At 36.2% G+C, this 22,695-nt stretch overlaps 1 protein-coding gene across 16 annotated transcripts in view; it reads right to left on the bottom strand.

The window, feature by feature from the left end:
* Positions 1 to 22,444, bottom strand: part of CFAP70 (cilia and flagella associated protein 70) — a 93,970-nt gene extending 71,526 nt beyond the window's left edge. For 3 of the 16 annotated variants that reach the window (XM_081565851.1, XM_081565889.1, XM_081565879.1), the window contains exons 1-9: positions 22,393 to 22,444; positions 20,602 to 20,704; positions 18,578 to 18,767; positions 14,743 to 14,841; positions 14,493 to 14,572; positions 10,787 to 10,984; positions 7,639 to 7,821; positions 5,682 to 5,776; positions 2,208 to 2,307 (exon numbers count right to left, since the gene is read on the bottom strand). In XM_081565851.1, coding sequence (XP_081421977.1) covers positions 2,208 to 2,307; positions 5,682 to 5,776; positions 7,639 to 7,821; positions 10,787 to 10,984; positions 14,493 to 14,572; positions 14,743 to 14,841; positions 18,578 to 18,767; positions 20,602 to 20,664 — 1,008 coding nt within the window. In that variant the 5' untranslated portion in view covers positions 20,665 to 20,704; positions 22,393 to 22,444. Of the gene's footprint in view, positions 1 to 2,207; positions 2,308 to 5,681; positions 5,777 to 7,638; positions 7,822 to 10,786; positions 10,985 to 14,492; positions 14,573 to 14,742; positions 14,842 to 18,577; positions 18,768 to 20,601; positions 20,705 to 22,083 lie in introns of all 16 variants that reach the window. The other 13 variants (XM_081565857.1, XM_081565917.1, XM_081565900.1 and 10 more) reach the window with 9 other exon arrangements.
* Positions 22,445 to 22,695: the final 251 nt, after the last annotated feature.

Here is a 22,695-nt window from a genome sequence, read left to right as displayed (position 1 = left end):
CAACACCACAGTTCAAAAGCAACAATTCTGCAGCACTCAGCTTTCTTCACCGTCCAACTCTCACATCCATACATGACCACTGGAAAAACCACAGCCTGGACTAGATGGACTTTTGTTGGCAAAGTAATGTCTCTGCTTTTAAATATGCTATCTAGGTTGGCCATAACCTTCCTTCCAAGGAGTAAGCATCTTTTAATTTCATGGCTGCAGTCACCATCAGCAGTGATTTTGGAGCCCAAAAAAATAAAGTCTGACACTGTTTCCACTGTTTCCCCATCTATTTCCCATGAAGTGATGGGACCAGATGCCATGATCTTAGTTTTCTGAACGTTGAGCTTTAAGCCAACTTTTTCACTCTCCTCTTTCACCTTCATCAAGAGGCTCTTTAGTTCTTCTTCACTTTCTGCCATAAGGGTGGTGTCATCTGCACATCTGAGGTTATTGATATTTCTCCCGGCAATCTTGATTCCAGCTTGTGTTTCTTCCAGCCCAGCATTTCTCATGATGTACTCTGCATAGAAGTTAAATAAGCAGGGTGACAATATACAGCCTTGACGGACTCCTTTTCCTATTTGGAACCAGTCTGTTGTTCCATGTCCAGTTCAAACTGTTGCTTCCTGACCTGCATACAGGTTTCTCAAGAGACAGGTCAGATGGTCTGGTATTCCCATCTCTTTCAGAATTTTCCACAGTTTATTGTGATCCACACAGTCAAAGGCTTTGGCATAGTCAATAAAGCAGAAATAGATGTTTTTCTGGAACTCTCTTCCTTTTTCGATGATCCAGTGGATATTGGCAATTTGATCTGTGGTTCCTCTGCCTTTTCTAAAACCAGCTTGAACATCTGGAAGTTCACGGTTCACGTATCGCTGAAGCCTGGCTTGGAGAATTTTGAGCATTACTTTACTAGCATGTGAGATGAGTGCAATTGTGTGGTAGTTTGAGCATTCTTTGGCATTGCCTTTCTTTGGGATTGGAACGAAGACTGACCTCTTTCAGTCCTGTGGCCACTGCTGAGTTTTCCAAATTTGCTGGCGTATCGAGTGCAGCACTTTCACAGCATCACCTTTGAGAATTTGAAATATTACTCAGCCATAAAAAAGAAATCTTGCCATTTGTGACAACATGGATGGATCTAGAAAGTATTATGCTAAATGAAATAAGTCAGACACAGAAAGACAAATACCACATCATCTCACTTGTATGTGGAATCAAAAAGAAAGCCTAAAACAAAACAAAAATAGAGAAAAACGGGTAGTTGCCCAAAGGGAGTGGTGACTGAGAGTGTGAGAGAAACAACTGAAAGAGATTAAGAGGTCCACACAACCAGTTATGTAATATATAAGTCACAGAGATACACTGTAATAATATACAACGTAAGGAATGTGGTCAATATTACTGTAATAACTTTACATGGGGACAGATGGCTACTAGACTTATCATGGTAAACACTTCATAATGTATGTTAAGTGTCAAATCATTATGTAGTACACCTGAAAAACTAACAATATTGTACAACAACTATATTTCTATTTTTTTAAAAAAAAGGCCTTTTGCAATAGACATTTATTGACCTACTTCCTGTGGTTTTCTTCTTCAGCAGGATAGGAAGCAACTGTTGGCATAGTCAGTGGGATGAATTGGAAATAGAGTCATTCAGACAAATGCATTTATTTTTATCATAAACAAACAAAAAACAGTAGAGAACTTGTTCCAGGTTCATCAAAGCTATATCTTTTCAGAACAGTAGCACATCTATGAACATTAGCAGGCTAAAACACTTTAACTAGGTAAGTCTAAAATAAATTTAGAAAGATGTATTAGGTTGAACCATACAGCCAATATTTAGCTACTTTTGATGTATTCAAAGACTATTTCATAGTTTTACTTGTGGTAAAACTATAACAAAGGGCTAAAGGGAAACAGGATATCTGAGAATAAAGCCTAAATAATTTTTAGTGGACAACAGGGAACTAGGGTTACCAGTCATTCTGATTTGCCAGGAACAAGGGAGTTTCCTGACACATGAGACTTGCAGCACTAAAACTGGGAAATTATTAATATTAAGCAAATTAGGATGAGCTGGCTACCCCAGGGAGCTGCCACACAGTTCACATTTTCCTTTGGTATCAGAATTAGAAGCAGAATAACAGGATGGGTCTGACCCAGCATTTCTTCTACAAATATTTTTAAGCGAACAAGTTTACCTTTTCAAATTTAGCAGATTTCCCTTTGGGCACAGCAACCAGAGGAACCCTTGTGATCTCTACGGGCCAAAACCGGCAATCAGCAATTCGCTTCTGAAAACTACAAATCAAGAATCAGCCCATTAGCATCATATGCAAAACTGGGGTTAGTATAATTTAGGTTAAAATGAAGTATTCCTCTCTTTAAAAGTAATGGAATACTTATATGCAAAAATTCTTATTCGGTATGTGCAAACAGGGTGCTCGGGGCTGGTGCACCGGGATGACCCGGAGGGATGGGATGTGGAGGGAGGAGGGAGGGTGGTTCTGGAAGGGGAACACATGTACACCCATGGTGGATTCATGTCAATGTATGGCAAACCCAATACAATATTGTAAAGTTAAAAAATAGATAAATAAACTAATTTAATAAAAAAAAAAGTGACACACAATGGCAAAAAAACAAAACTTGTCATAGTTATAAAATTCCAAAAATAATTATACTATATTGCTAGGAGAAGCAAATTGTACAGTTTTTGAGAGCAGTTTGACAATATGAATCAAGTCTTTAAAATGTTCATAGCCCTTGACCCAGAAATTCTACTTCTAGTGATTAATTCTAAAGAAATAATCAAACAAGTACGCACAAAGTACAAAATACATTTATTTCTACTGTGAAAGTAATCACAGCAGGACTTCCAGTGTCACCTTGGACACATAAAGAGCTTGAAAGCTGTCATTCTCGTCCTCACAAGAAAAAAGCTGTTCAAATCAAAAATCAATGACATTTCTTAGATCCACTTAAGAATTAAGTTCATATGGCAAATCACTACCTTGAAATATACAAGAAACAAGCAAGTACAGAGAAGCATAGCTAAGATCAGCTTACAGGCATCAGAAGCCACTAGAGACAGTTTAATTGGTAGAAACACTTTAAAGATAATTGTGAAAAATTGTTGGAGACTGAGAATGAACTAACCAGAGAGTAAAAACTCCTGAGTGCCCACTCTTAGGAAGTCTCCACACTTTCTTGGGGTTTAAATCAAAGAGCTCCATCAGATTATTATGGTGAAAATTGGAGAAAAATTGTCTTAGGAAGAAAGAAGGGAAAAGTAACCAAATTAAAATATGTCCAGAGTGTTCTCTGTAATAAAGGCCTGCTCTGTAAGGGAAACGACTTCACCAGAGTTTTATTTGACCCAGGGAAAGGGCAGTTAGACAACTCCAGCTTTATTTAGCCTTCCTCTGTCACATGAGAAGAGGAAGAAAAAAAGACACACTTATGAAGTCACAACCTAGGGACTCAAACTCATTAAAATACTGAGATTGAATCACAGGATTATAGAAAACTTCCTTTCCCCAACACTTGACCACCATTCAACAGGATCCAGTTTAATAGCAGTGAATTATAACTGAGAAGCTCCAAAACACAAACCCTATTTGGGAAAAAGCTCTGAGCAAACCCAAAGACAACAGGGAAGGAGTAAAAGGACACTGAAGCCTCTAGCATTTACAGCTACAGTAAATATTAAATACAGCCTACCTCCTAACCAGGTTAACATAAAACCTCACACAGAAAAACCTAATTACCACATTTCTTATTACCCAAAACATAATGTCCAGCCTTCAAAAAAAAGAAAAACTACAAGAAATGCTAAAAGGCAAGAAAAATACCATCTGAAGAGGCAAAGCTAGCATATGAACTAGACTCAGATATGACACAGATTTTGAAATTATCAGGTAGATAATTTAAAATAACTATGATTAATATGATAAAGACTCTAATGGGATAAGTAGAAAAACACGTAAGAACAGATGGGTAATGTAAGTAGAGAGATGGAAATTCTAAGAAAGAATCAAAAGGAAATGTTGGAAACCAAAAACACTAACAAAAAAGAAAAATTAATTTGATGGGCTTATCAACAGACTGGACATAACTGAGGAAAAAATTTCTGTGATCTTGAATCCACTGAGCCCATAAAAATTTTCCAAACTGAAACAGAAAGGAGAAAAAAAATTTTAAATCACAAAAGAATATCTAAGAACTGTGGAACAATTACAAAAGGTATATAGGAATATCAGAAGGGGAAAAAAGTGAGAAAGGAGCAGAAGAAATATTTGAAGTCACAATGGCTGCAAATTTTACCAAATTAATGACAGATACCACAGATCTAGAAAGCTGAGAGCACCAAGCATAATAAATTTATATACATATATATAAAATCTACCTAGGTATATCATAGTCAAATTGTAGAAAGCCAAGTCTTGAAGTCAGAGAAAAAAAAAAAAAACTTACCTATAGAGGAATAATGATAAGAATTATCTTGGATTTCCTTTTAGAAATCATGCAAGCAAGAAGAGAACGGTGTGTAATACTTACAGTTCTGAAAGAAACAAACTACCAACTTAGAATTCTGTATCTACTGGAATTATTCTTAAAAGGTGAAGGAAAGATAGACTTTTAGTCAAACATAAATGGAAACAATTTGTGGCCAGTAAACCTGTCATGCAAGAAATGCTAAAAGTCTTCAGAGAAAAAGATATGATATGGGTCGGAAATGTGGATCCATATAAAGACAGGACGAGAATCAGAATGAAACAGATTTAGGTAAAATAAACTTAAATTTTTTTCTTACTTTTAATTAGTCAAATAGATAACTGTTCAAAGTAATAATAGCAACAATATATCCTTAATGAAGTATCAGCAAATCAAATCTAACAATGTACATTTATATTATACACTATGATCAAGGATCAAGTTTGGTATATAGAAACTCTGAAATATGTGGTCAATTTTTCCATAATTCTAAAACTGTTCTAAAAATAGCCTATTAATTTAAAAAAAACATATATTTTCATTCAGATAATACATATATCGATAATCCTCTATTTCTCACTTCTCCCTAATCACAAGGTCACTGTGACCAGAGACTGACAGTTAACCACACAAAACTGTGTCATGTTCTGCTTTAGTAAATAAATCCTGATCTGGTGTGGGTGACAACGTGTCCAACAAAACCACTCTTTCCTAAGTCTCTTTGGCTTCGAGAGACGGGCGATGAGATGAAGGAAGGTTCTACAAAAAGGGCTAATACAGCCAGCGTGTGTCCTTTTTTAATCCATGAGCAGTCGCCTCTTTCAACTTTCTGCCACGAATGTGAATGTGCAGGCTAGAGAGCCAATAAGCCATCTTGAACCATAAGATAATCTTGTCTATGGAACGCCCATGTTAAAGAAGGTAGAGCAAAGAGAAAGAGCCCGCATACCTAATAGTACTGTAGAGCCACCATACATACTAGATCTGACCTTCTTTTATATGAAAGAGAAGAATCCACCATGGTTTGACCACCATCACTAGAAGTCTGCTATTAGCAGATGTGGTAGAAGAGAATCTCAGATCACCTTAACTCAATTATAAATAAACAAAAGTAAAGTAAAACATTTCTTCCCACCTACAGTCTCTATTGGTTAGACATACTCCCTCCCTCTTCCTACCTGACCACTGCAGGAGGATCAAGGTAGCAGCGACTTTCCAAGTCCCAAGTAATCCTTTTCTTCATGCATTCTGCTTGGTTCCTAAATTCCCTATCCTATAAAATCATAAGACAGAGACTTTTATTCTCTCAGTATGGCATGGTTGCCTCCAGCTCCATCTGAGGGCATTCTTTTAATGTATTTGATCATAATAGTTTTATTACAACTACTATTACTACTATAAGTATGACTACTACTAAAGACACTAACACCATCTTAAAGTTTTGAGTACTTTACTATTAATAAAGTACAAAGAATTACCTATATTATCCTTTTATCAATCCAATACCAACTGCCAAACATTCATTCACATAACCTCAATCAGTGATTCTCAACCTTGGATGCATATTAGAATTATTTGGAAGCTTTTAAAAACAAAAAATCAAAACTTTGGCATTGGTATTACTTTAAAAGTAAATTCTTATACAATTGACCTGGTTAGAGTTTGGCCACTGTTGTTTTAAAAGTTTTCCAGGTGACTGTGATGAGCAACCAAGGTTGAGAACTAGTTACCCAAACTAAAATGGAACATAAAATCTAAATATCTGAAATAAAATATCTGATCTAAATGAAAACATTAATAAAAGTAAAGCATGAATTTTTAGTCATCACAATGATGAGAAAAGACACTACACAATATTTTAAAAATACTGCTAGCCTCATCTCTGGGCTTCCCAAGTGGCGCTATTTAAAATATTTAGAATCAGACGCTAAAGTAATTCAACCACTCACTATAAAATTACTTACTTCATCAAATGTTTCCACTAATGATTATCAGTTTGTTCAAGACACATTTGCAAATGTGTTTACAGAATTTCCTATGCCCTTCACAAACATATGTTGTAGAAAAATATGAAGGAAGGAAGGGAGGAACAGAGGGAGAGAGGGAAGAAGGGAGGAAAGGAAGGAATATAAAGAATAATTTCAACAACTTAAATGTCCACCAACAGGAGACTAATTAAGCAAGTTAAAGTATGCTCATACTATTTCACATCATATAGCAAGTACAAATAAAGAAAAAGAATGAGAATGCTCTTCTTATATTTATGTGGGAAAAATCTCCACGATTCACTATAAAGCAAAAAAAAGCAAGTTGCAGAAGTATGTGAGTATGTCACCATTTGTGGAAAAAAAATGATAGGGAAAGAATACATGTAGGTAATTGTGTGTATGAATATGTGAAGAAAAAATACATTTTCCATGCTTCCAATATGATTAAGCAGTTTATATAATACTCAGTTAAAAATAAACACTTCACACTTGAAATAAAGCAAAAATAGCATAGTCTTCCTGACAGGTTCTAGTTCTGAAAACTTTGAATACTTTCTGTAAATCCGGACTCCTTAAAGAAAAATAATTTAATCCCTGACTTTTACTATGTTGATGTCTATAAGCCAGTCTTTCCGAAATCTGACTCCCTTGCACTCTTTATGAGGAATCTTTAGGAAACTTTACTTTTCTAAATGTTTTTGCTTCTGAGTCTTCCTTTGACTATGTACTTTTGCTTTTATATTCATAAAAAAGTATCCGAAAGGGACCACAAGAAACTACAGTAAAGGTTAACTATCAGGGTGATGATCAAGGAAGGAATTAGGAAGAAGAGACAGGACGAGGAGGGAGATTTGAACTGCATATCTCTTAATGTTTTATTTCAACCTGTGACTGTATTATAGCCTACTCATAAATAAATAAATTGCAAATGAGATAAAGAGTAAATATGAATTAAATCAATTATTTTGCTTGTTGGACTTAAGTCAGGAAATATTTTAATCAGAATTTTTATAGATAATTGCTTTGATATAACTGTTTTAAGAGGTGATGGATGTATATGAGTTACAGTGATTTACAAACTGTAAACATGTTTTATCATATGTCAGTGCACTGAGATTACCACCAAAAAACCACCTAATTCTTTCACCTCAGGGTGGTTGAGTTCCCCTTCTTCTTCCTCATAAGGACCACCAACGATGAAAGTATCAGGAATGTTATTAGCTCCAGGAGCCAGAATGTTGGCAATAGGCCATTTTTTGAGCCGAGGAACAGGTTCTCTTTCCCCTCCAAGCTTCAGAGTTCCATTCTTGAAGAAGATGGGATAGTCCTTCTATAGAAATAAATACCATATACCAGGAAATTTTGTAAAAGACTATGAAGTGGACAAAAAAAGATTACTGAAGTGCCTTTTCAATGGAATATCAGGTATTGTCTAACAGACCCTTCTGTGATTATCTGATTCTAAAGAGGGGCCTATGTCCTTCATTTTTCTTTGTGCTATTTTATAATTCTGTAATTTAGAGAAAATTGATAATAATGCAAATTATTCTTGTCCATAGATATGCACATGTATTTTGTCCAGTAAAAATATAACTGATTATTGCCCTATGGCTGATGGTAAGTTTTGAATTATCAGCAAACATATTACAACTTTCCTGGTTGCTCACCAGGAAAAGGTAAGCAACCTTACTTCTAAACAAATCTGGGTCATTTGTTCAGATTCTCATTTGAATTGGTTTAATCCCTTTATTTCATTTTATATTTATAAGAGAGTCATGATGTACCTTTTTAAAAATTATCTTTTATAAAATAAATGTGACAAAGGCTAAAACTATAAACATTTTTATATTTGCAATTCATCTAAAATAAATTTGCAATCAAAAATTGGCAAAGTAGACAATTTAGAGAAAAGCAAATTAGAAAACCCAACATTTAAATAAAAACATGCTAAATATCATGAATAAGTGAAATGCACATTAAAACCATGAGATATCATTTTAAACCATAGATTGGCAAAGTCAAAGTCTGAAAATATTAAGTGTTGACAGCACTGTAAAGTTAATGGTATTCCTACACATAATTGATGGAAATGTAAATTGGTATAACTATGGAAAGCAATTTTGTAGTCTCTTATTAAAAAAAAGATGCTCAACATCACTCATTATTAGAGAAATGCAAATCAAAACCACAATGAGGTATCATTTCACACCAGTCAGAATGGCTGCTATCCAAAAGTCTACAAGCAATAAATGCTGGAGAGGGTGTGGAGAAAAGGGAACCCTCTTACACTGTTGGTGGCAATGCAAACTAGTACAGCCACTATGGAGAACAGTGTGGAGATTCCTTAAAAGACTGGGAATAGAACTGCCATATGACCCAGCAATCCCACTGCTGGGCATATACACCGAGGAAACCAGAATTGAAAGAGACACGTGTACCCCAATGTTCATCGCAGCACTGTTTACAATAGCCAGGACATGGAAGCAACCTAGATGTCCATCAGCAGACGAATGGATAAGGAAGCTGTGGTACATATACACAATGGAATATTACTCAGCCATTAAAAAAATACATTTGAATCGGTTCTACTGAGATGGATGAAACTGGAGCCCATTATACAGAGTGAAGTAAGCCAGAAAGAAAAACAACAATACAGTATACTAATGCATATATATGGAATTTGAAAGATGGTAACGATAACCCTATATGCGAGACAGAATAAGAGACACAGATGCATGGAACAATTTTATGGACTCTGAGGGAGAAGGTGAGGGTGGGACGTTCTGGGAGAAAAGCATTGAAACATGTATATTATTGTATGTGAAACAGAACACCATTCCATGTTCGATGCATGAGACAAGGGCTCAGGGCTGGGGCAATGGGATGACCCAGAGGGATGGGATGGGGAGGGAGGTGGGTGGGGGGTCCAGGAAGGGGAACACATGTAAACCCATGGCTGATTCATGTCAATGTATGGCAAAAACTATTACAATATTGTAAAGTAATTAGCCCCCAACTAAAATAAATAAATTTATAAAATAAAAAAAATTAAAAAAAAGTTAAAACTGGCATAACCTGCAAGTCAACTATTCTAATTCTTTGGGTTAAGTTTTAAAACTTCTGTGAAGGAGGGGCCTTTACGGAATAGTAGAGTAACAATCTTTGAAAATCTGCTCCTCAAAAAAAAAAAACTGCAATAATGCTAGCAAAAATTGGCAAAATTAACGATGTCAAAACCATTTAATATGGAAAGGGCAGTCTTTCCAACAAATGGTTCTAAGAAGACTAGTTATTCACATGCAAAAGAATGAGATTGGTTCTTACCTAACACCATATACAAAAATTAACTCAAAAATGGATCAAAGGCCAAAACATAAGAGCTAAAACTATAAACCTGTTAGATGCAAACACAGGGGAAAAGCCTCTTGACATCACATTTGGCAATGATTTCTTGGTTATAACAAAATTTAAAAATGGATAAATAGAACTTCATCAAAATTGAAAACTTTGGGGCATCAAAAGATACTAACCTGCATAAGAAAAGGCAACCAACAAAATGGGAGAAAATACTTACAAATCACATATCTGATAAGGGATTAACAGCTAAAAAATATAGAGGACTCCAGAAATGCCAACAACAAAAAGACAAAGAACCTAGGTCAGAAATGAGCAAAGGACTAGGGAAATATAAATCAAAAAGATAAGGTTTGCTACCTCACACCTATTAAAATGGCTATTATGAAAAAAGAAAGTAACAAGAGTTGGTAAATATTGGAGAAATTGCACTGCAGGTGGGAGTGCTGAATGGTGGGAGGAATTGGAGATTTCTATACAAAAAGTATAAAATGACAAAGAAGCAAATGAAACTAATTATACTTTTTTAGCAAGCAATTTGAAAAACTCTTTTAAGAGCCTCAAAAGACACATACACAATCATTCTATAGAAATTTGGACTAAGAAAATAACTTGGAACTAAAAGACTATAATGTAAAACATTATACAAAACTTACAATATATATACCAAAAAGTAATCATTGTAGAAATATGACATCCAAAAACTGTCAGTTTTTAAGTGATTTACATAGTTTCCACAATAAATATGTATTTATTGATATAAATTATACATAGGCTATATGTAACATGTACACTATATAGTTAACATCCATGTATAAAACAGCAGTAAACTTGATTTTATTGAGCCTAAAAAACTCAGCCGTTAACAGAGCTTGCTTTGAATAAAATCTTAGAAGGTGAGGAAGAGATGGCCATATGAGTGTTTAAATCTGTATAAATACCGGGCTGTAAGTCTTTACCTCTCCAGCTGACGGAACTTGCATACCAACCATGTAGTTGTGCAGCGGCCCTATTGGAATGAAGGATTCAGGCACAGAGTAGGCAGCCTCCAATGTGACCTTCAGAAGATTGCCTCCTGAGATCTGGGCTGCCGTCAATAAGGGCTCCGCAACAAATACTTTAACTTCAAGGCTGCACTGCTATAAAAGAGTAAAATTACACAGAAATTTCAAAATGCCAGAGGCCTCCCCATTTTTTACATTATCTCATTTGAATTTCACATCACTGTTCAAGGTAAGGTCAGGTTTAATTATTTCCATACAGAGGATTCAAATAACTCTTTCTAGGTCCCGTAAGTTAGAGATAAAGCCAAGAAGAGAACCTTACCTCAAAGTTAGAGCCCTTCCTTTCTGAGGGCAAGTATGAACACAAATACATATAGAAGAGGAATCAGAAAGTTTTATACTGAAATGTTATTAATAGTTGCACATGAGTGAATGAGATTAGGGTGCTTTTATTGCCGGTCTGTATTTTATGATTATTTCTGTAATTTAAATATATGCTGAAAAAATTTTTAGGTTTTCCATTAAATATTTGAAAATCATATCTTTAATATATTTCTATTTTTCAAAGGTGAAAAAGTATTTCTGGCAGCATGAAAAGCTCTAGGAATGAATTTTTTAGTAGGGCTACCAAGATTTGACTTTAGTAATATATCCATTTAGGGCAGACAAGACAGCAAGTGTTTTTAATGAGAGAAGAAAAGAATTTGTTCATTTTCATTTCATTTCTTTGGAATCAACAGTAATAAAAATAATTAATTTTACTGTTAAAGAATTAAATATCCTACTAATGAGAAATTCCCAAGTTGTATCTCCAACAGAAATCCTGATTTGGCAAATGTAGTACTTCTTAATAAATCTTATTTTTAAATATATATGTATACACCCACATATAAAGAGGGAGATATACATATATGTCTGTATCTCTGACACTTTCACACAGGGTACAATAAAAAGTAAGTTTAAAATGTATATTAATTGCTGATTATATGCCAAGCACTTTACTGCAGCACTACAAATATAAAAAAGACATAGCCCCTCTCATCATAGAATTTATAATTCCATAGTTTATGACAAATGCTATAATAGAAACCTGTACAAAATACCTTAGACAAGGAGCACCAAGAAAGAAAGTGTATAATTAACTATTGAGGTGGGGAGGAGGAAAAGATGGCTGACAGCTGAATTGGCTTTTATGAGATGAATCAGAGTTTGCAATATGGATAAGCAGATGCAGGAAAAAGAAAATAATTCTGGACAAAAAGAAGAGTTTATATAAAAAGGAATTGAAAGAACATGGTATATCCAATTCAGGTGTAAGTAAGTAGTTCAGGGTTTTAGAACAGAGCACAAGGAAAGGAATGCTGAGAGATGATACTGAAGAAGTGGCGGGTATCTATTATAAAGGTTGCTGTATGTCTGCTCAGGAGTTTGGACCTTAACTTGTAAGCGGTGAGTGAATTCATGAATTACACAGTGCTAAGCAGGGGAAGAGATGAGATCATATTTACTTTTAAGTCACTCTGCAAGCAGTGGGAAGGCAGAACTGGAGGGAAGCAAGGGCAATTACAAGTCTACTTGTAATGTTCCAGGTGAGTGATTATAAGGTGATAAAGTGTAAGAATAAAGCTAAGAAGAGAGAGTCCAAAGGCACTGAGGAGATAGAAAAGGCTGGGTTTGGTGGAGGGCCAATTTGTGGATTAGTGTCAGGGTCCAGGTGAGCAGTCATGGAAGTAATGTAGATTCTATATATGTCCTATGATTTATGAATGAGTGATGTCCCTATCCAAAATAAAATAAAAGGAAGATGCTAAGTTCAGTTTTAAAATGTTGAGTGGAATTTCATTATAGAGAAATCAGTAGGTAATTGTAAAGTCTGACATTCTGAAATTCAGGAGACAGGTCTGCTCTGGAGCTGCTGAATTAGAAGTCTTCAGCATACTGGGACTGTTAAATTCATGGATGATACCCCTCCCCTAGGAGTTGAACACAGACTAAGAAAAGATGACCAAGGAGAGAACCTTCATACTAACCAACAGATAGAGGAAAGAGAGGAGCTTCAATGGTGAGTCAGATGGTAAAGAATCTGCCCGCAGTGCAGGAGCCCTGGGTTCAATTCCTGGGTCGGAAAGATCCCCTGAAGAAGGGAATGGCAACCCACTCCAGCATTCTTGCCTGGGTAATCCCATGGACAGAGGAGTCTGGTGGGCTACAGTTCATGGGGCTGCAGAAAGTCAGACATGACTTAGTGACTACCACCACCACCACCAGGGGAAAGAGATGTGATGCAGGAACCTAAGAATGTATAATCGGTGAGCTAGAAATCAGAATACCATAGGGAGGAAAGATTTTTAAGAAAGAGAGACACTGGAGAATGTGGTATCTCTGATCAATATGTCTCTGAGAAGATAAATGAAATGTCCCTCGGATTTCTAATTTGTACTATTGAATATGACAAGGAATACCAGACGACAAATTGAAGTCTCCATTTCAAGGGCAGGTTTATATCATTTTAGTCTCTGAGTCTTGAAAAAACTAGTATATATGCTAATATATAAAATTAGTGAGAATTCTTGTCATATATTTTTTCCTTGAGTATGTGAAACAATTAAACAGAGGAATATTATAAGCAGAGGTCATGAGGACTGACAAATCATTTGACTAACTTTTCTCCTACAGTGATTTAAAGAAAATCAACAGTACAGAGGCTGGGATACCGGACCAAGGAAGGCAAATTGAGCTCAAATATCTACCTCTTTCCAGCATATAAAATGACAGAAAGATATTAAATGATTATCCTTATCATCAATAAAACAATAATGCTATAACAGCCCGAGAACAAGAAATGCCACCACTGGACTATACAGTTTTAGGAATCCTTGAAAGACAGAAAGCAAATTAAATCAGATCTACCAAAAAAAAACCTGGAAAAAACCAATCACATCCTACAATAAGAGGAGAGAATCACAGCAGATGTAGGAGTGGATCGTGGCAGAATCCACAAGAATCAGGAAGGGCCCATCTCAATGGTTAAATAGGGAACTGCATTCAGAATAGTTGGGACAGTTAAGCCTTTCTCTCTCCTTTACTTGTGCAAAACAGAAGACAGCTGTGGTATGTGCTGAAGAGTGAGTGTACTTGCACAAGAGTGGTAAAAGCAGTGCCTCAAGAAGCTACTGGTGCCAGGAGAAACTGTGAAACAAAGTCCAGAACACAAACCAGCAGCATAGCCTACCAATTCATGCTTCCCCTCTTCCAGTGGTCAGGGGCAGGCTACCATGACAGAAACTGTTAGGTGCATTCATATACTATTTAATTTAACCCATCAGGACATAGTTAAAGAGGTATTTTTATGGTTAAACCTTCCCTATATCTACCCCTGGTAACAGATATCTACTCTGTGTCCATATACCCCACCCCATCATTTAATCACACTGGTGGTCATAACTTTTAATGTGTGGACTATGAACTCCTAAGGTAGGACTCGGCCTTATTTGTCTTTGTTTCCCAGAACCTAGCACTATGTGTGCCTTTGAAAAGAAGGAAAGAAGGTGCCTGACAAATTAGACTCAACTAAATTGAACCTTGAGAGCAGACAGGCTTTACTGAACATCAGGCTGAAATGTTGAGTTAAAACTCTCATTACCTTAACACCTGATTGAAAAGGTTCTATGGGTGAACCTGGCACAGGGTGCAGTGGTACCATTGTTTCAAACGAACTCTCTCCTGCGAAAAGAAGCCCAAGTCAAGCCAAAAAAGGAAGGGTTTTGCAGAGATAGCTGTGCTCGTCTTTTCATTGCATCTCTCAAATTCATTGAGGGTGATTTTTGTACTTCTCTGTAACTAAGTTTTATGAGCTTTGTTATTTCTGCTTTTGAGCAAATCACACATCTGACCTTCCAGTAAAGGAAGAAGGTCCACCACAGCTTGACCAAGAACCATGGTCTTCTCCTCTTTCTGTTTCTTTTCCTTTGGTAAAACTTCAGTCACTGTTACTAGAAAAATCAAAACAAAGAAATGAGAACATGTCTAACTCACACATCAGATAACCAAGGTGCAACAAACAAAGCACTGTCAAAGAAAATCAAGTTAAGAGAAATGAACTGGAAACTCAAGAAAGCACCATTATTAGTGACTTCCAGTGGGAAATACTGGACCTCCTCAATGACTTGTTAAACTTTTTTCCATGCAAATTATTTTTAAAAAGGATTTTAAATCATAATCGTGTATACACATATGTATAAATTTACTGATACATATGATTATAACAAAGTTTCACATAATATTCATCCTAACTAGCTCAAAATCCTTAGGTATTTTCTATTCTATTTCATGTATATGAAATTACTGGTCATGATTTCCTCAATCAGTTTTCAGAAAGACTAAAAATCACCATCTGTAGTTTAAAAAGCACTGTTCCAGATCTTCCCATATTGCCTAGCATAGGACTTAGCACACCTTGGAGTAACTTATAGAGCATGCAAGGCATGTACCAGGTTTTTCACTGCAGCATCATTCCTTGTATGTGTTAATATTTATTATGAAAAATTCCAAATATGTAAAAATGGGTAGCTCAGATGGTAAAGAATCTGCCTGCAATGCAGGAGACCTGGGTTTGATCCCTGGGTTGGGAAGATCCCCTAGAGAAGGAAATGGCAACCCACTCCAGTATTCTTACCTGGAAAACCCCATAGACAGAGGAGCCTGGTGGGCTACAGTCCATGGGGTCGCAAAGAGTTGGACACGACTAACACACACACACAGTATAATGAATATCCCTATAACCATCACTGAGGTTTAACAATAGTTAACATATATTTGCTTCATGTTTGTGGAAATACTTTCAAGTAAGTTATACACATCATTACATTTTACTCCCAAATATTAAAGTATACAAATCCAAAATACAGTACTTTCCTACATAACCGCCAACACCTCTATCACATCTAGTAAATATGCATAACAGCATTAAATATAATGCCTTAATGCATCTAATGCCCAGTCTACATCTAACATTTCTCAACTGCCCCAAAATTTCTTCTGTAGCTGGTGTGTATCAAAGGCCACATGTTGTATTTGGCTGTCATGTTTCTTCATATTCTTTTCATTTACAACTGTCCCTCCTCCCACATATGTTTTTTTAATATGGTACTGCTTTCTTGAAGACATCAGGACAGTTATAGAGAATATCTCACCTTCTGGGTTCATATTTTTTCTTTCTCATGGTATTTGTTTCTCAATCCTTGTTTCCTCTAAATTTAGGTTCCTCTGTCAGCATTTTCGGCAAAGTTAATACAATTTGGTAACATACTTGCCTACATGTTACATTATTAAACTCCATGATCTTGCTAACTGTGAAAATGGAATCTGCTTAATTTTATTTCTCGTATTAAAGTGAGATTGAGCATTTTCCATATGTTTAATAAGTTATGTTTATCTGTGAAATTTTCATATCTCTTTCACATGCTTTGTGCATTTAGCCATTAGGTTCTAGGAGTTTTTTAATTGGTATATAGGAGCTCTTTAAAGGGAAAGTACAGAACAGAATTGCAAATTGTGTCTCAATTTGTGATATCTTATAGTTGCTTATGTAAAATGTATTTTGTTTTCCTTCTGTGGCTTCCACATTGGCAAGATACTTAGAAAAGCTTCACTACTCTGTGTTTATTTAATTATGGTACATACTTACATGGTTTAATTTTGTATGCACATTTTATTCATCTATAATTTATAATTCAAAAAGATACATAATTTAAAAAGTTCAAAAAAGACACATGTACCCCTGTTCATACTAGCACTATTCACAAAGTCAAGACATGGACACAACTTAAACATCCATCGACAGATGAATGGATAAGGATACATACACACACACACACACACACACACACACACACACACACACACACACACAATGGATACCAGTCATCCATAATGAAGACTGAAATAAGGCTATTTGCAGCAACATGGATGCAACCAGACATTAACATACTAAGTGAAGTAAGTCAGAAAAAGAAAGACAAATACCATATGATATCACTCATATGTGGAAACTAAAATATGGCACAAAAAAGAGGATATATATGTATATGTAACTGACTCTTCGCTGTACGGCAGTAACTAACACAACACTGTAAATCAACTATACTCCAAAAAAAACTTTTTAAATTAAAAAAGTCCTCTTAAGTCAAATTATAGTATATCTTAATGTGAACATTCAAAATGACAATTCTAATTTAAACATATCTCAAGGTTACTAATGTTAATAATAAAAAAGACAAAACAAAACAAAAATAAACAAATAAAATATGGCACAAACGAACCTATCCATAAAACAGAAACAGACTCACAGACACAGAGAACAGACTTGTGGTTGCCAAGGCAAAGTGGGTGAGGGAGAGGGATGGACTGGGAGTTTGAGGTTAATAAGTCAAACTATCAAGTTAGAATGGATAAACCACAAAGTCCTACTGTATAGCACAGGGAACTATATCCAATCTCCTGGGATAAACCATAATGGAAAAGAATATTAAAAAAGAATGCATATACGTGTATAACTGAGTCACTTTATTGTACAGGAGAAATTAGCACATTATAAATCAACTGTACTTCAATAAAAATAAATAAAATAAAAATTTTAAAATCACACTATCAAAAAAAAGATATGGGTTAAAACAAAACAAACCAAAAAAAGACTTAGCCTAGAATACAGGTTTAGGGACAAAGTGCTTCAGAGATAATACTATGTAGCTAGAAACTGTAAAAGTGTGAATATAGAAACTATCCATTTATTTATCCATTCATTCTTTCCACAAATATTTTTGAGCCCTTTTATATCCCAGATATTTCTAGGTGCTAGAAATTCTGAAATAAGATACAGTCTGATTTCAAAAAGTGTCTCCTCTAACAAGGAAGGTAGTTAAAAACTGCTCTCCAGTATGGTGAATATACAAAAGTACAGATAGGGTTGCCATATGCCCAATTAAATATGAATTTCAGATAAAGAACAAATAATTTTTTAGTGTAAATATGTCTCAAATAGTTTTTTGCTTTGTTTTCTTCCCCCTAAATCTGACAGCCCTAAATACAAGACTACAATGGAAAAGCTTCCAAACCAGCTTAGGAGACCAACGCTGCAAAATCCAATTATATGTCTATTCATTTATGCCCATGGATTTAACTGAGGATTATCTTCATTCTTACTTGTTTGACTGTTAACAGAACTTATTAGTTATTTAGTTAATAACTAAATAGTTATTAAATAATATTTTTAGGGAAATTAAAATGAGTTGTGCACATGAATAGATCAAATTATCTATATATCACTGGTCTTGCTTTCAAATTTGGAGCTCTTTTTTTTCATAAAAGAGTATGTTTGCTTCTATGTTATTGCTTACTGTCTCTTCAAAACTGTATAATTCTCTTTTTTTTTTTTTGATCATTTGTGTGTTTTATTATCAACTGCTAGAAAGAATAAAGCCAATTTGGAAAAAAAATTTAAATCATTTTAAAAAGTCCAGTTACATGTCAAAAGGTCTTTGATATAAACTGATTAAAACTAGTAGGTCACGGTGACAGCTGCCAGAACCAGGTAAGGCTCAAAAGTATTCTGTGTTATTCCTAGATTAAAAAGGTTAAGATGTGTTCAACTGTCCCAGCAAGAGATACTAAATACCTCAGAATACCCTGATCACTCACATAATTAATGTATCTAGAATCACAAGGACTTACAGAACACAGGCTTGTGGGCAAGGTCATCTAAAGCGATTCCTCCTCCTTCAGGATTGAACTCAAAGCTGCAAGTGAAGTTGTATTTTGCATTTCCTTCCGGAGAAACAGTAATTTTGGCAGAGTCTCCCAGAACCACTTGATTGAATTCTGCACGAATAAAGGTAACTGGAGTATCTCCTTTAAAACCTTTCTGTTGACAGAAACATACTTTACAATTATATTCAAATAGAGAATTTTCCCACATATCTGGCAACCCATTGTGACTTAAACTGACACATTTTAAACGTTTTTCTAACAAGCTATATCACAAATCTCTAATTTTCTTGAAGAGATCTCTAGTCTTTCCCAATCTGTTTGCAGAGTACATCATGAGAAATGCTGGGCTGGAAGAAACACAAGCTGGAATCAAGATTGCTGGGAGAAATATCAATAACCTCAGATATGCGGATGACATCACCCTTATGGCAGAAAGTGAAGAACTAAAGAGCCTCGTGATGAAAGTGAAAGAAGAGAGTGAAAAAGTTGGCTTAAAGCTCAACGTTCAGAAAACTAAGATCATGGCATCTGGTCCCGTCACTTCAGGGGAAATAGATGGGCAAACAGTGGAAACAGTGTCAGACTTTATTTTTTTGGGCTCCAAAATCACTGCTGATGGTGACTGCAGCCATGAAATTAAAAGATGCTTACTCCTTGGAAGGAAGGTTATGGCCAACCTAGATAGCATATTTAAAAGCGGAGACAGTACTTTGCCAACAAAAGTCCGTCTAGTCAAGGCTGTGGTTTTTCCAGTGGTCATGTATGGATGTGAGAGTTGGATGGTGAAGAAAGCTGAGCGCCACAGAATTGATGCTTTTGAACTGTGGTGTTGGAGAAGACTCTTGAGAGTCCCTTGGACTGCAAGGAGATCCAATCAATCCATCCTAAAAGAGATCAATCCTGGGTGTCCATTGGAAGGACTGATGTTGAAGCTGAAACTCCAATACTTTGGCCACCTCATGCAAAGAGTTGACTCTTTGGAAAAGACCCTAATGCTGGGTGGGATTGGGGGCAGGAGAAGAAGGGGACGACAGAGGATGAGATGGTTGGATGGCATCACCGACTCGATGGACATGCATTTGGGTGGACTCCAGGAGTTGGTGATGGACAGAGAGGCCTGGCGTGTTGCAATTCATGGGGTCACAATGAGTCGGACACGACTGAGCGACTGAACTGAACTGATATCACAAATACAAATGGGGGAAGTAGAAAGTCATTAAACAAATACAGCTGCAGCTAAATGCAACATTTTATTTAAAGGCCATTAAGTTGGAAGTTTTGAAAAATAAGTTATTGTGTTTATATGATTATAAAAGCACACTGTGGAAATATTTTATGACTTTATTTTTAATTGGAGTGGAAGTTTGGAAAAAGTGAGGAAAGCACATAGAAAAACAAATTACCTGTAATAATATATTTTCTAATGTTTTGCTGTTATGTAGAGATATAAACACACATTTATATATACCTTTAAAAGAAAGTAGAGATCATTTATTATATCCTGTTTTGGAATAAGCTTTTTGACTTCATAGTACTGAATGCATATTTTGACATTTCATTATTCTTCTAAAGTTTAATAGTTATACTGCAGTTTCATCAAATGAAATTAATCATAAGAGAAGCTCTGGAAGAATTCAGATCCTTTTCAGGAGAAAGGAACTGCTGTTTAGGAAAATGAAAACCAGCTGTTTTACCCTCATTAAATTTAGTATTTAAATTACCAGGTAATTTATACACACTAACATGACTTGCAGATTATAGACTGACAATAAGGAATACTGAGAAGGAAGTGCCATTACTATGGAAAGCCAGGGGATTTGGTGGGACAGAAACATGCAGAACTCCATTCCTCCTCCTAATGTTCCCAACACATTCTTCCTCAAACCACACTAGGATGACTAACAGGGAGACATGAGACTAAAGACAAAAGTACTTTCAAGAAGAACGAATAAACTAGGGACTTCCAGAATCCCCGAAAATAACTTTACCAAGTTATATCCCTCTGTCACAGTGATCTGCACAGGTCTGCCTGTTGATGACACTTGCTCCATATCGGCACCTGGGCAAAGTCTCTCTGGTCTTCTTTGAGCTCTGTGAACATAATAAGTGAACTTGTTCCCTTATATTCCACAGCTGCACAACTATCCACATGACATCATAACCAATAACAGGGGAAAACCTAGGGAAATGCCTTACTGTTTTGTGCCCTTTCCAACCTTTGTTGCCAGATAAGCAGTGCTTTAGGGAGCTAGTCACAAGGATGACTCTGTTGGTTAGTGCTAAAAAATCATCTTTATACATGTAACTAACCCATTAAGAACAAACTATGACAAGGCAAAGAGGGTAGGAATGCCATCACCCCACCTCCCATCCCCCACATCCTTCCAAGTGTTTTTGGTAGCTTTTTTTTTTGATGTGCAAGACTCCCCTCAAGGGTTATTTAATCTCTCAGTTTTAGAAAAACATATTTTGATAACAAGAAAGAAGGAACCATACAGAATGTTAGCCCACCGTAAAAAGTTCTGACATGTCTTATTTAGTCAAAGATATTTTCAAATGATTTTACAACACTAAGGACACAATTTCAAAAATAAATTGGATAGCTGTTAAGGAAAAAAAAGGTCATATATTCTGATCAGTTAAAAATGGAACTTAATACAATTCCAACATTTTCACAGTATATACTTTGTTAAGTGTGTCTAGGCTGGTGGTACAAAAAAAAGAGATACATTGCTGTCCCCAAGTTTTGTAAGTATTCTGCCTCTTTCTAATAACTCGCTCAGCTCATTTTCTGTTACCTACAAGTCTCAGATCACTTGTTAAACGTTATGTCTCCAGGCTGACTCAGGGCCTAAGTGGCCCTGACAACTTTCTTATCAAGTTTACATTTGAAATGATCTTGTACATAAGTCTCCTTGTTCTTTTTCAATAGCAGTACAGGAATTAGGCCTTCACTAGCCTGACCCTGGAAAAATGCCTAACTTTTCTGGGCCTCAGTGTCACCTTGTGTAAAACGGATAATATAACCTGATCTGTTACACATTTGTTGTGAATATGCACTAAAATAGTAAAACTGCTTAATCATTGAAGCACTGCACAAAAAGTGTTATTGACAGGCACTACTTGAGTGCTACTGAATGCTCAACTACTCCTTTAAAGACAAGTAATCTGTCACACATTTCTGCAGCCCCTGAGTGCCTGGCATCCTGCCTTGTCCGCAAGAGTCATTAGCAGCATATTTGTTAAACAATGAGTGCAAGAAATCTGGCTAGCTAAAAATTATAGTCAAGGCAGTCAGGTGGGGGCTCCTGTTGCCACCGACAAGACACACATTTCTTGTCATCTGCTCAGAAGTTTCAGGAGGGGAAGTAAGATTAGAAATAGGTTAGATGCACCACACTAAATCAACTACAATCTTAAAAAAAATTTTAAAAAATAGCTAAAAACAACACGAAAAAGGAACAGTTTACATTAAAGATGATGTGACTGGCGGTGGTCTGGGAACAGAAGCCCAGTGTGCGCTTATTGTGGGGGAATCGCGGCTCAAACCCGGAAGTGGGTTCTGAGTCTGGCTTTGGGTGGGAGACCTGGGCCTGGCGGGAGAATCGGGGCCTAGTGGGGTCGGAAGCTTTCAGGTCTGTACGCGAGTAAAGTCGTGCAGGGATGCGCCCTGTGGGTTAGGCTGAAGGAGAAGAGACTCAGGTAACGCGATGTGGCCGCAGGGTTGCGGTGGTGAGCCCGAAAAGAGATGATTTTCTAAGGAGTAATATCAATCTTACCTAACAGCCGCAGAAGCGTTTTTCGCAACTATAGCAACCAATTACCTCTCGCGATAACTTTGCCTCCGTAATCACCACAAGTTTATCCCAAGACTCGCGATAACATTGTCCGGGGGAAGAAAGAAAGATGGGGGCGCCAGGTGAGATTCTGCGCCTGCGCTCTGGAAACCTTGCTCCTGGGCCACCACCTCCGTATCTGGCTGGAGTTTCGTATTTTCGTAGATGCCACTTTCCCTTACCCAGAGTGTTGGCTAAGTACAAAGTTTTCCACTTTCGAGTTTGCTTTCTCGACTCCTTTCTTTC

The sequence above is a fragment of the Giraffa tippelskirchi genome, chromosome 2 (assembly GCF_054371585.1).
Source record: "Giraffa tippelskirchi isolate mGirTip1 chromosome 2, T2T-mGirTip1v1.2.pri, whole genome shotgun sequence".
Lineage (NCBI taxonomy): Eukaryota > Metazoa > Chordata > Mammalia > Artiodactyla > Giraffidae > Giraffa > Giraffa tippelskirchi.
Note: the sequence above shows the minus strand (reverse complement) of the source record. Positions and strands in the feature narration are given on the sequence as shown.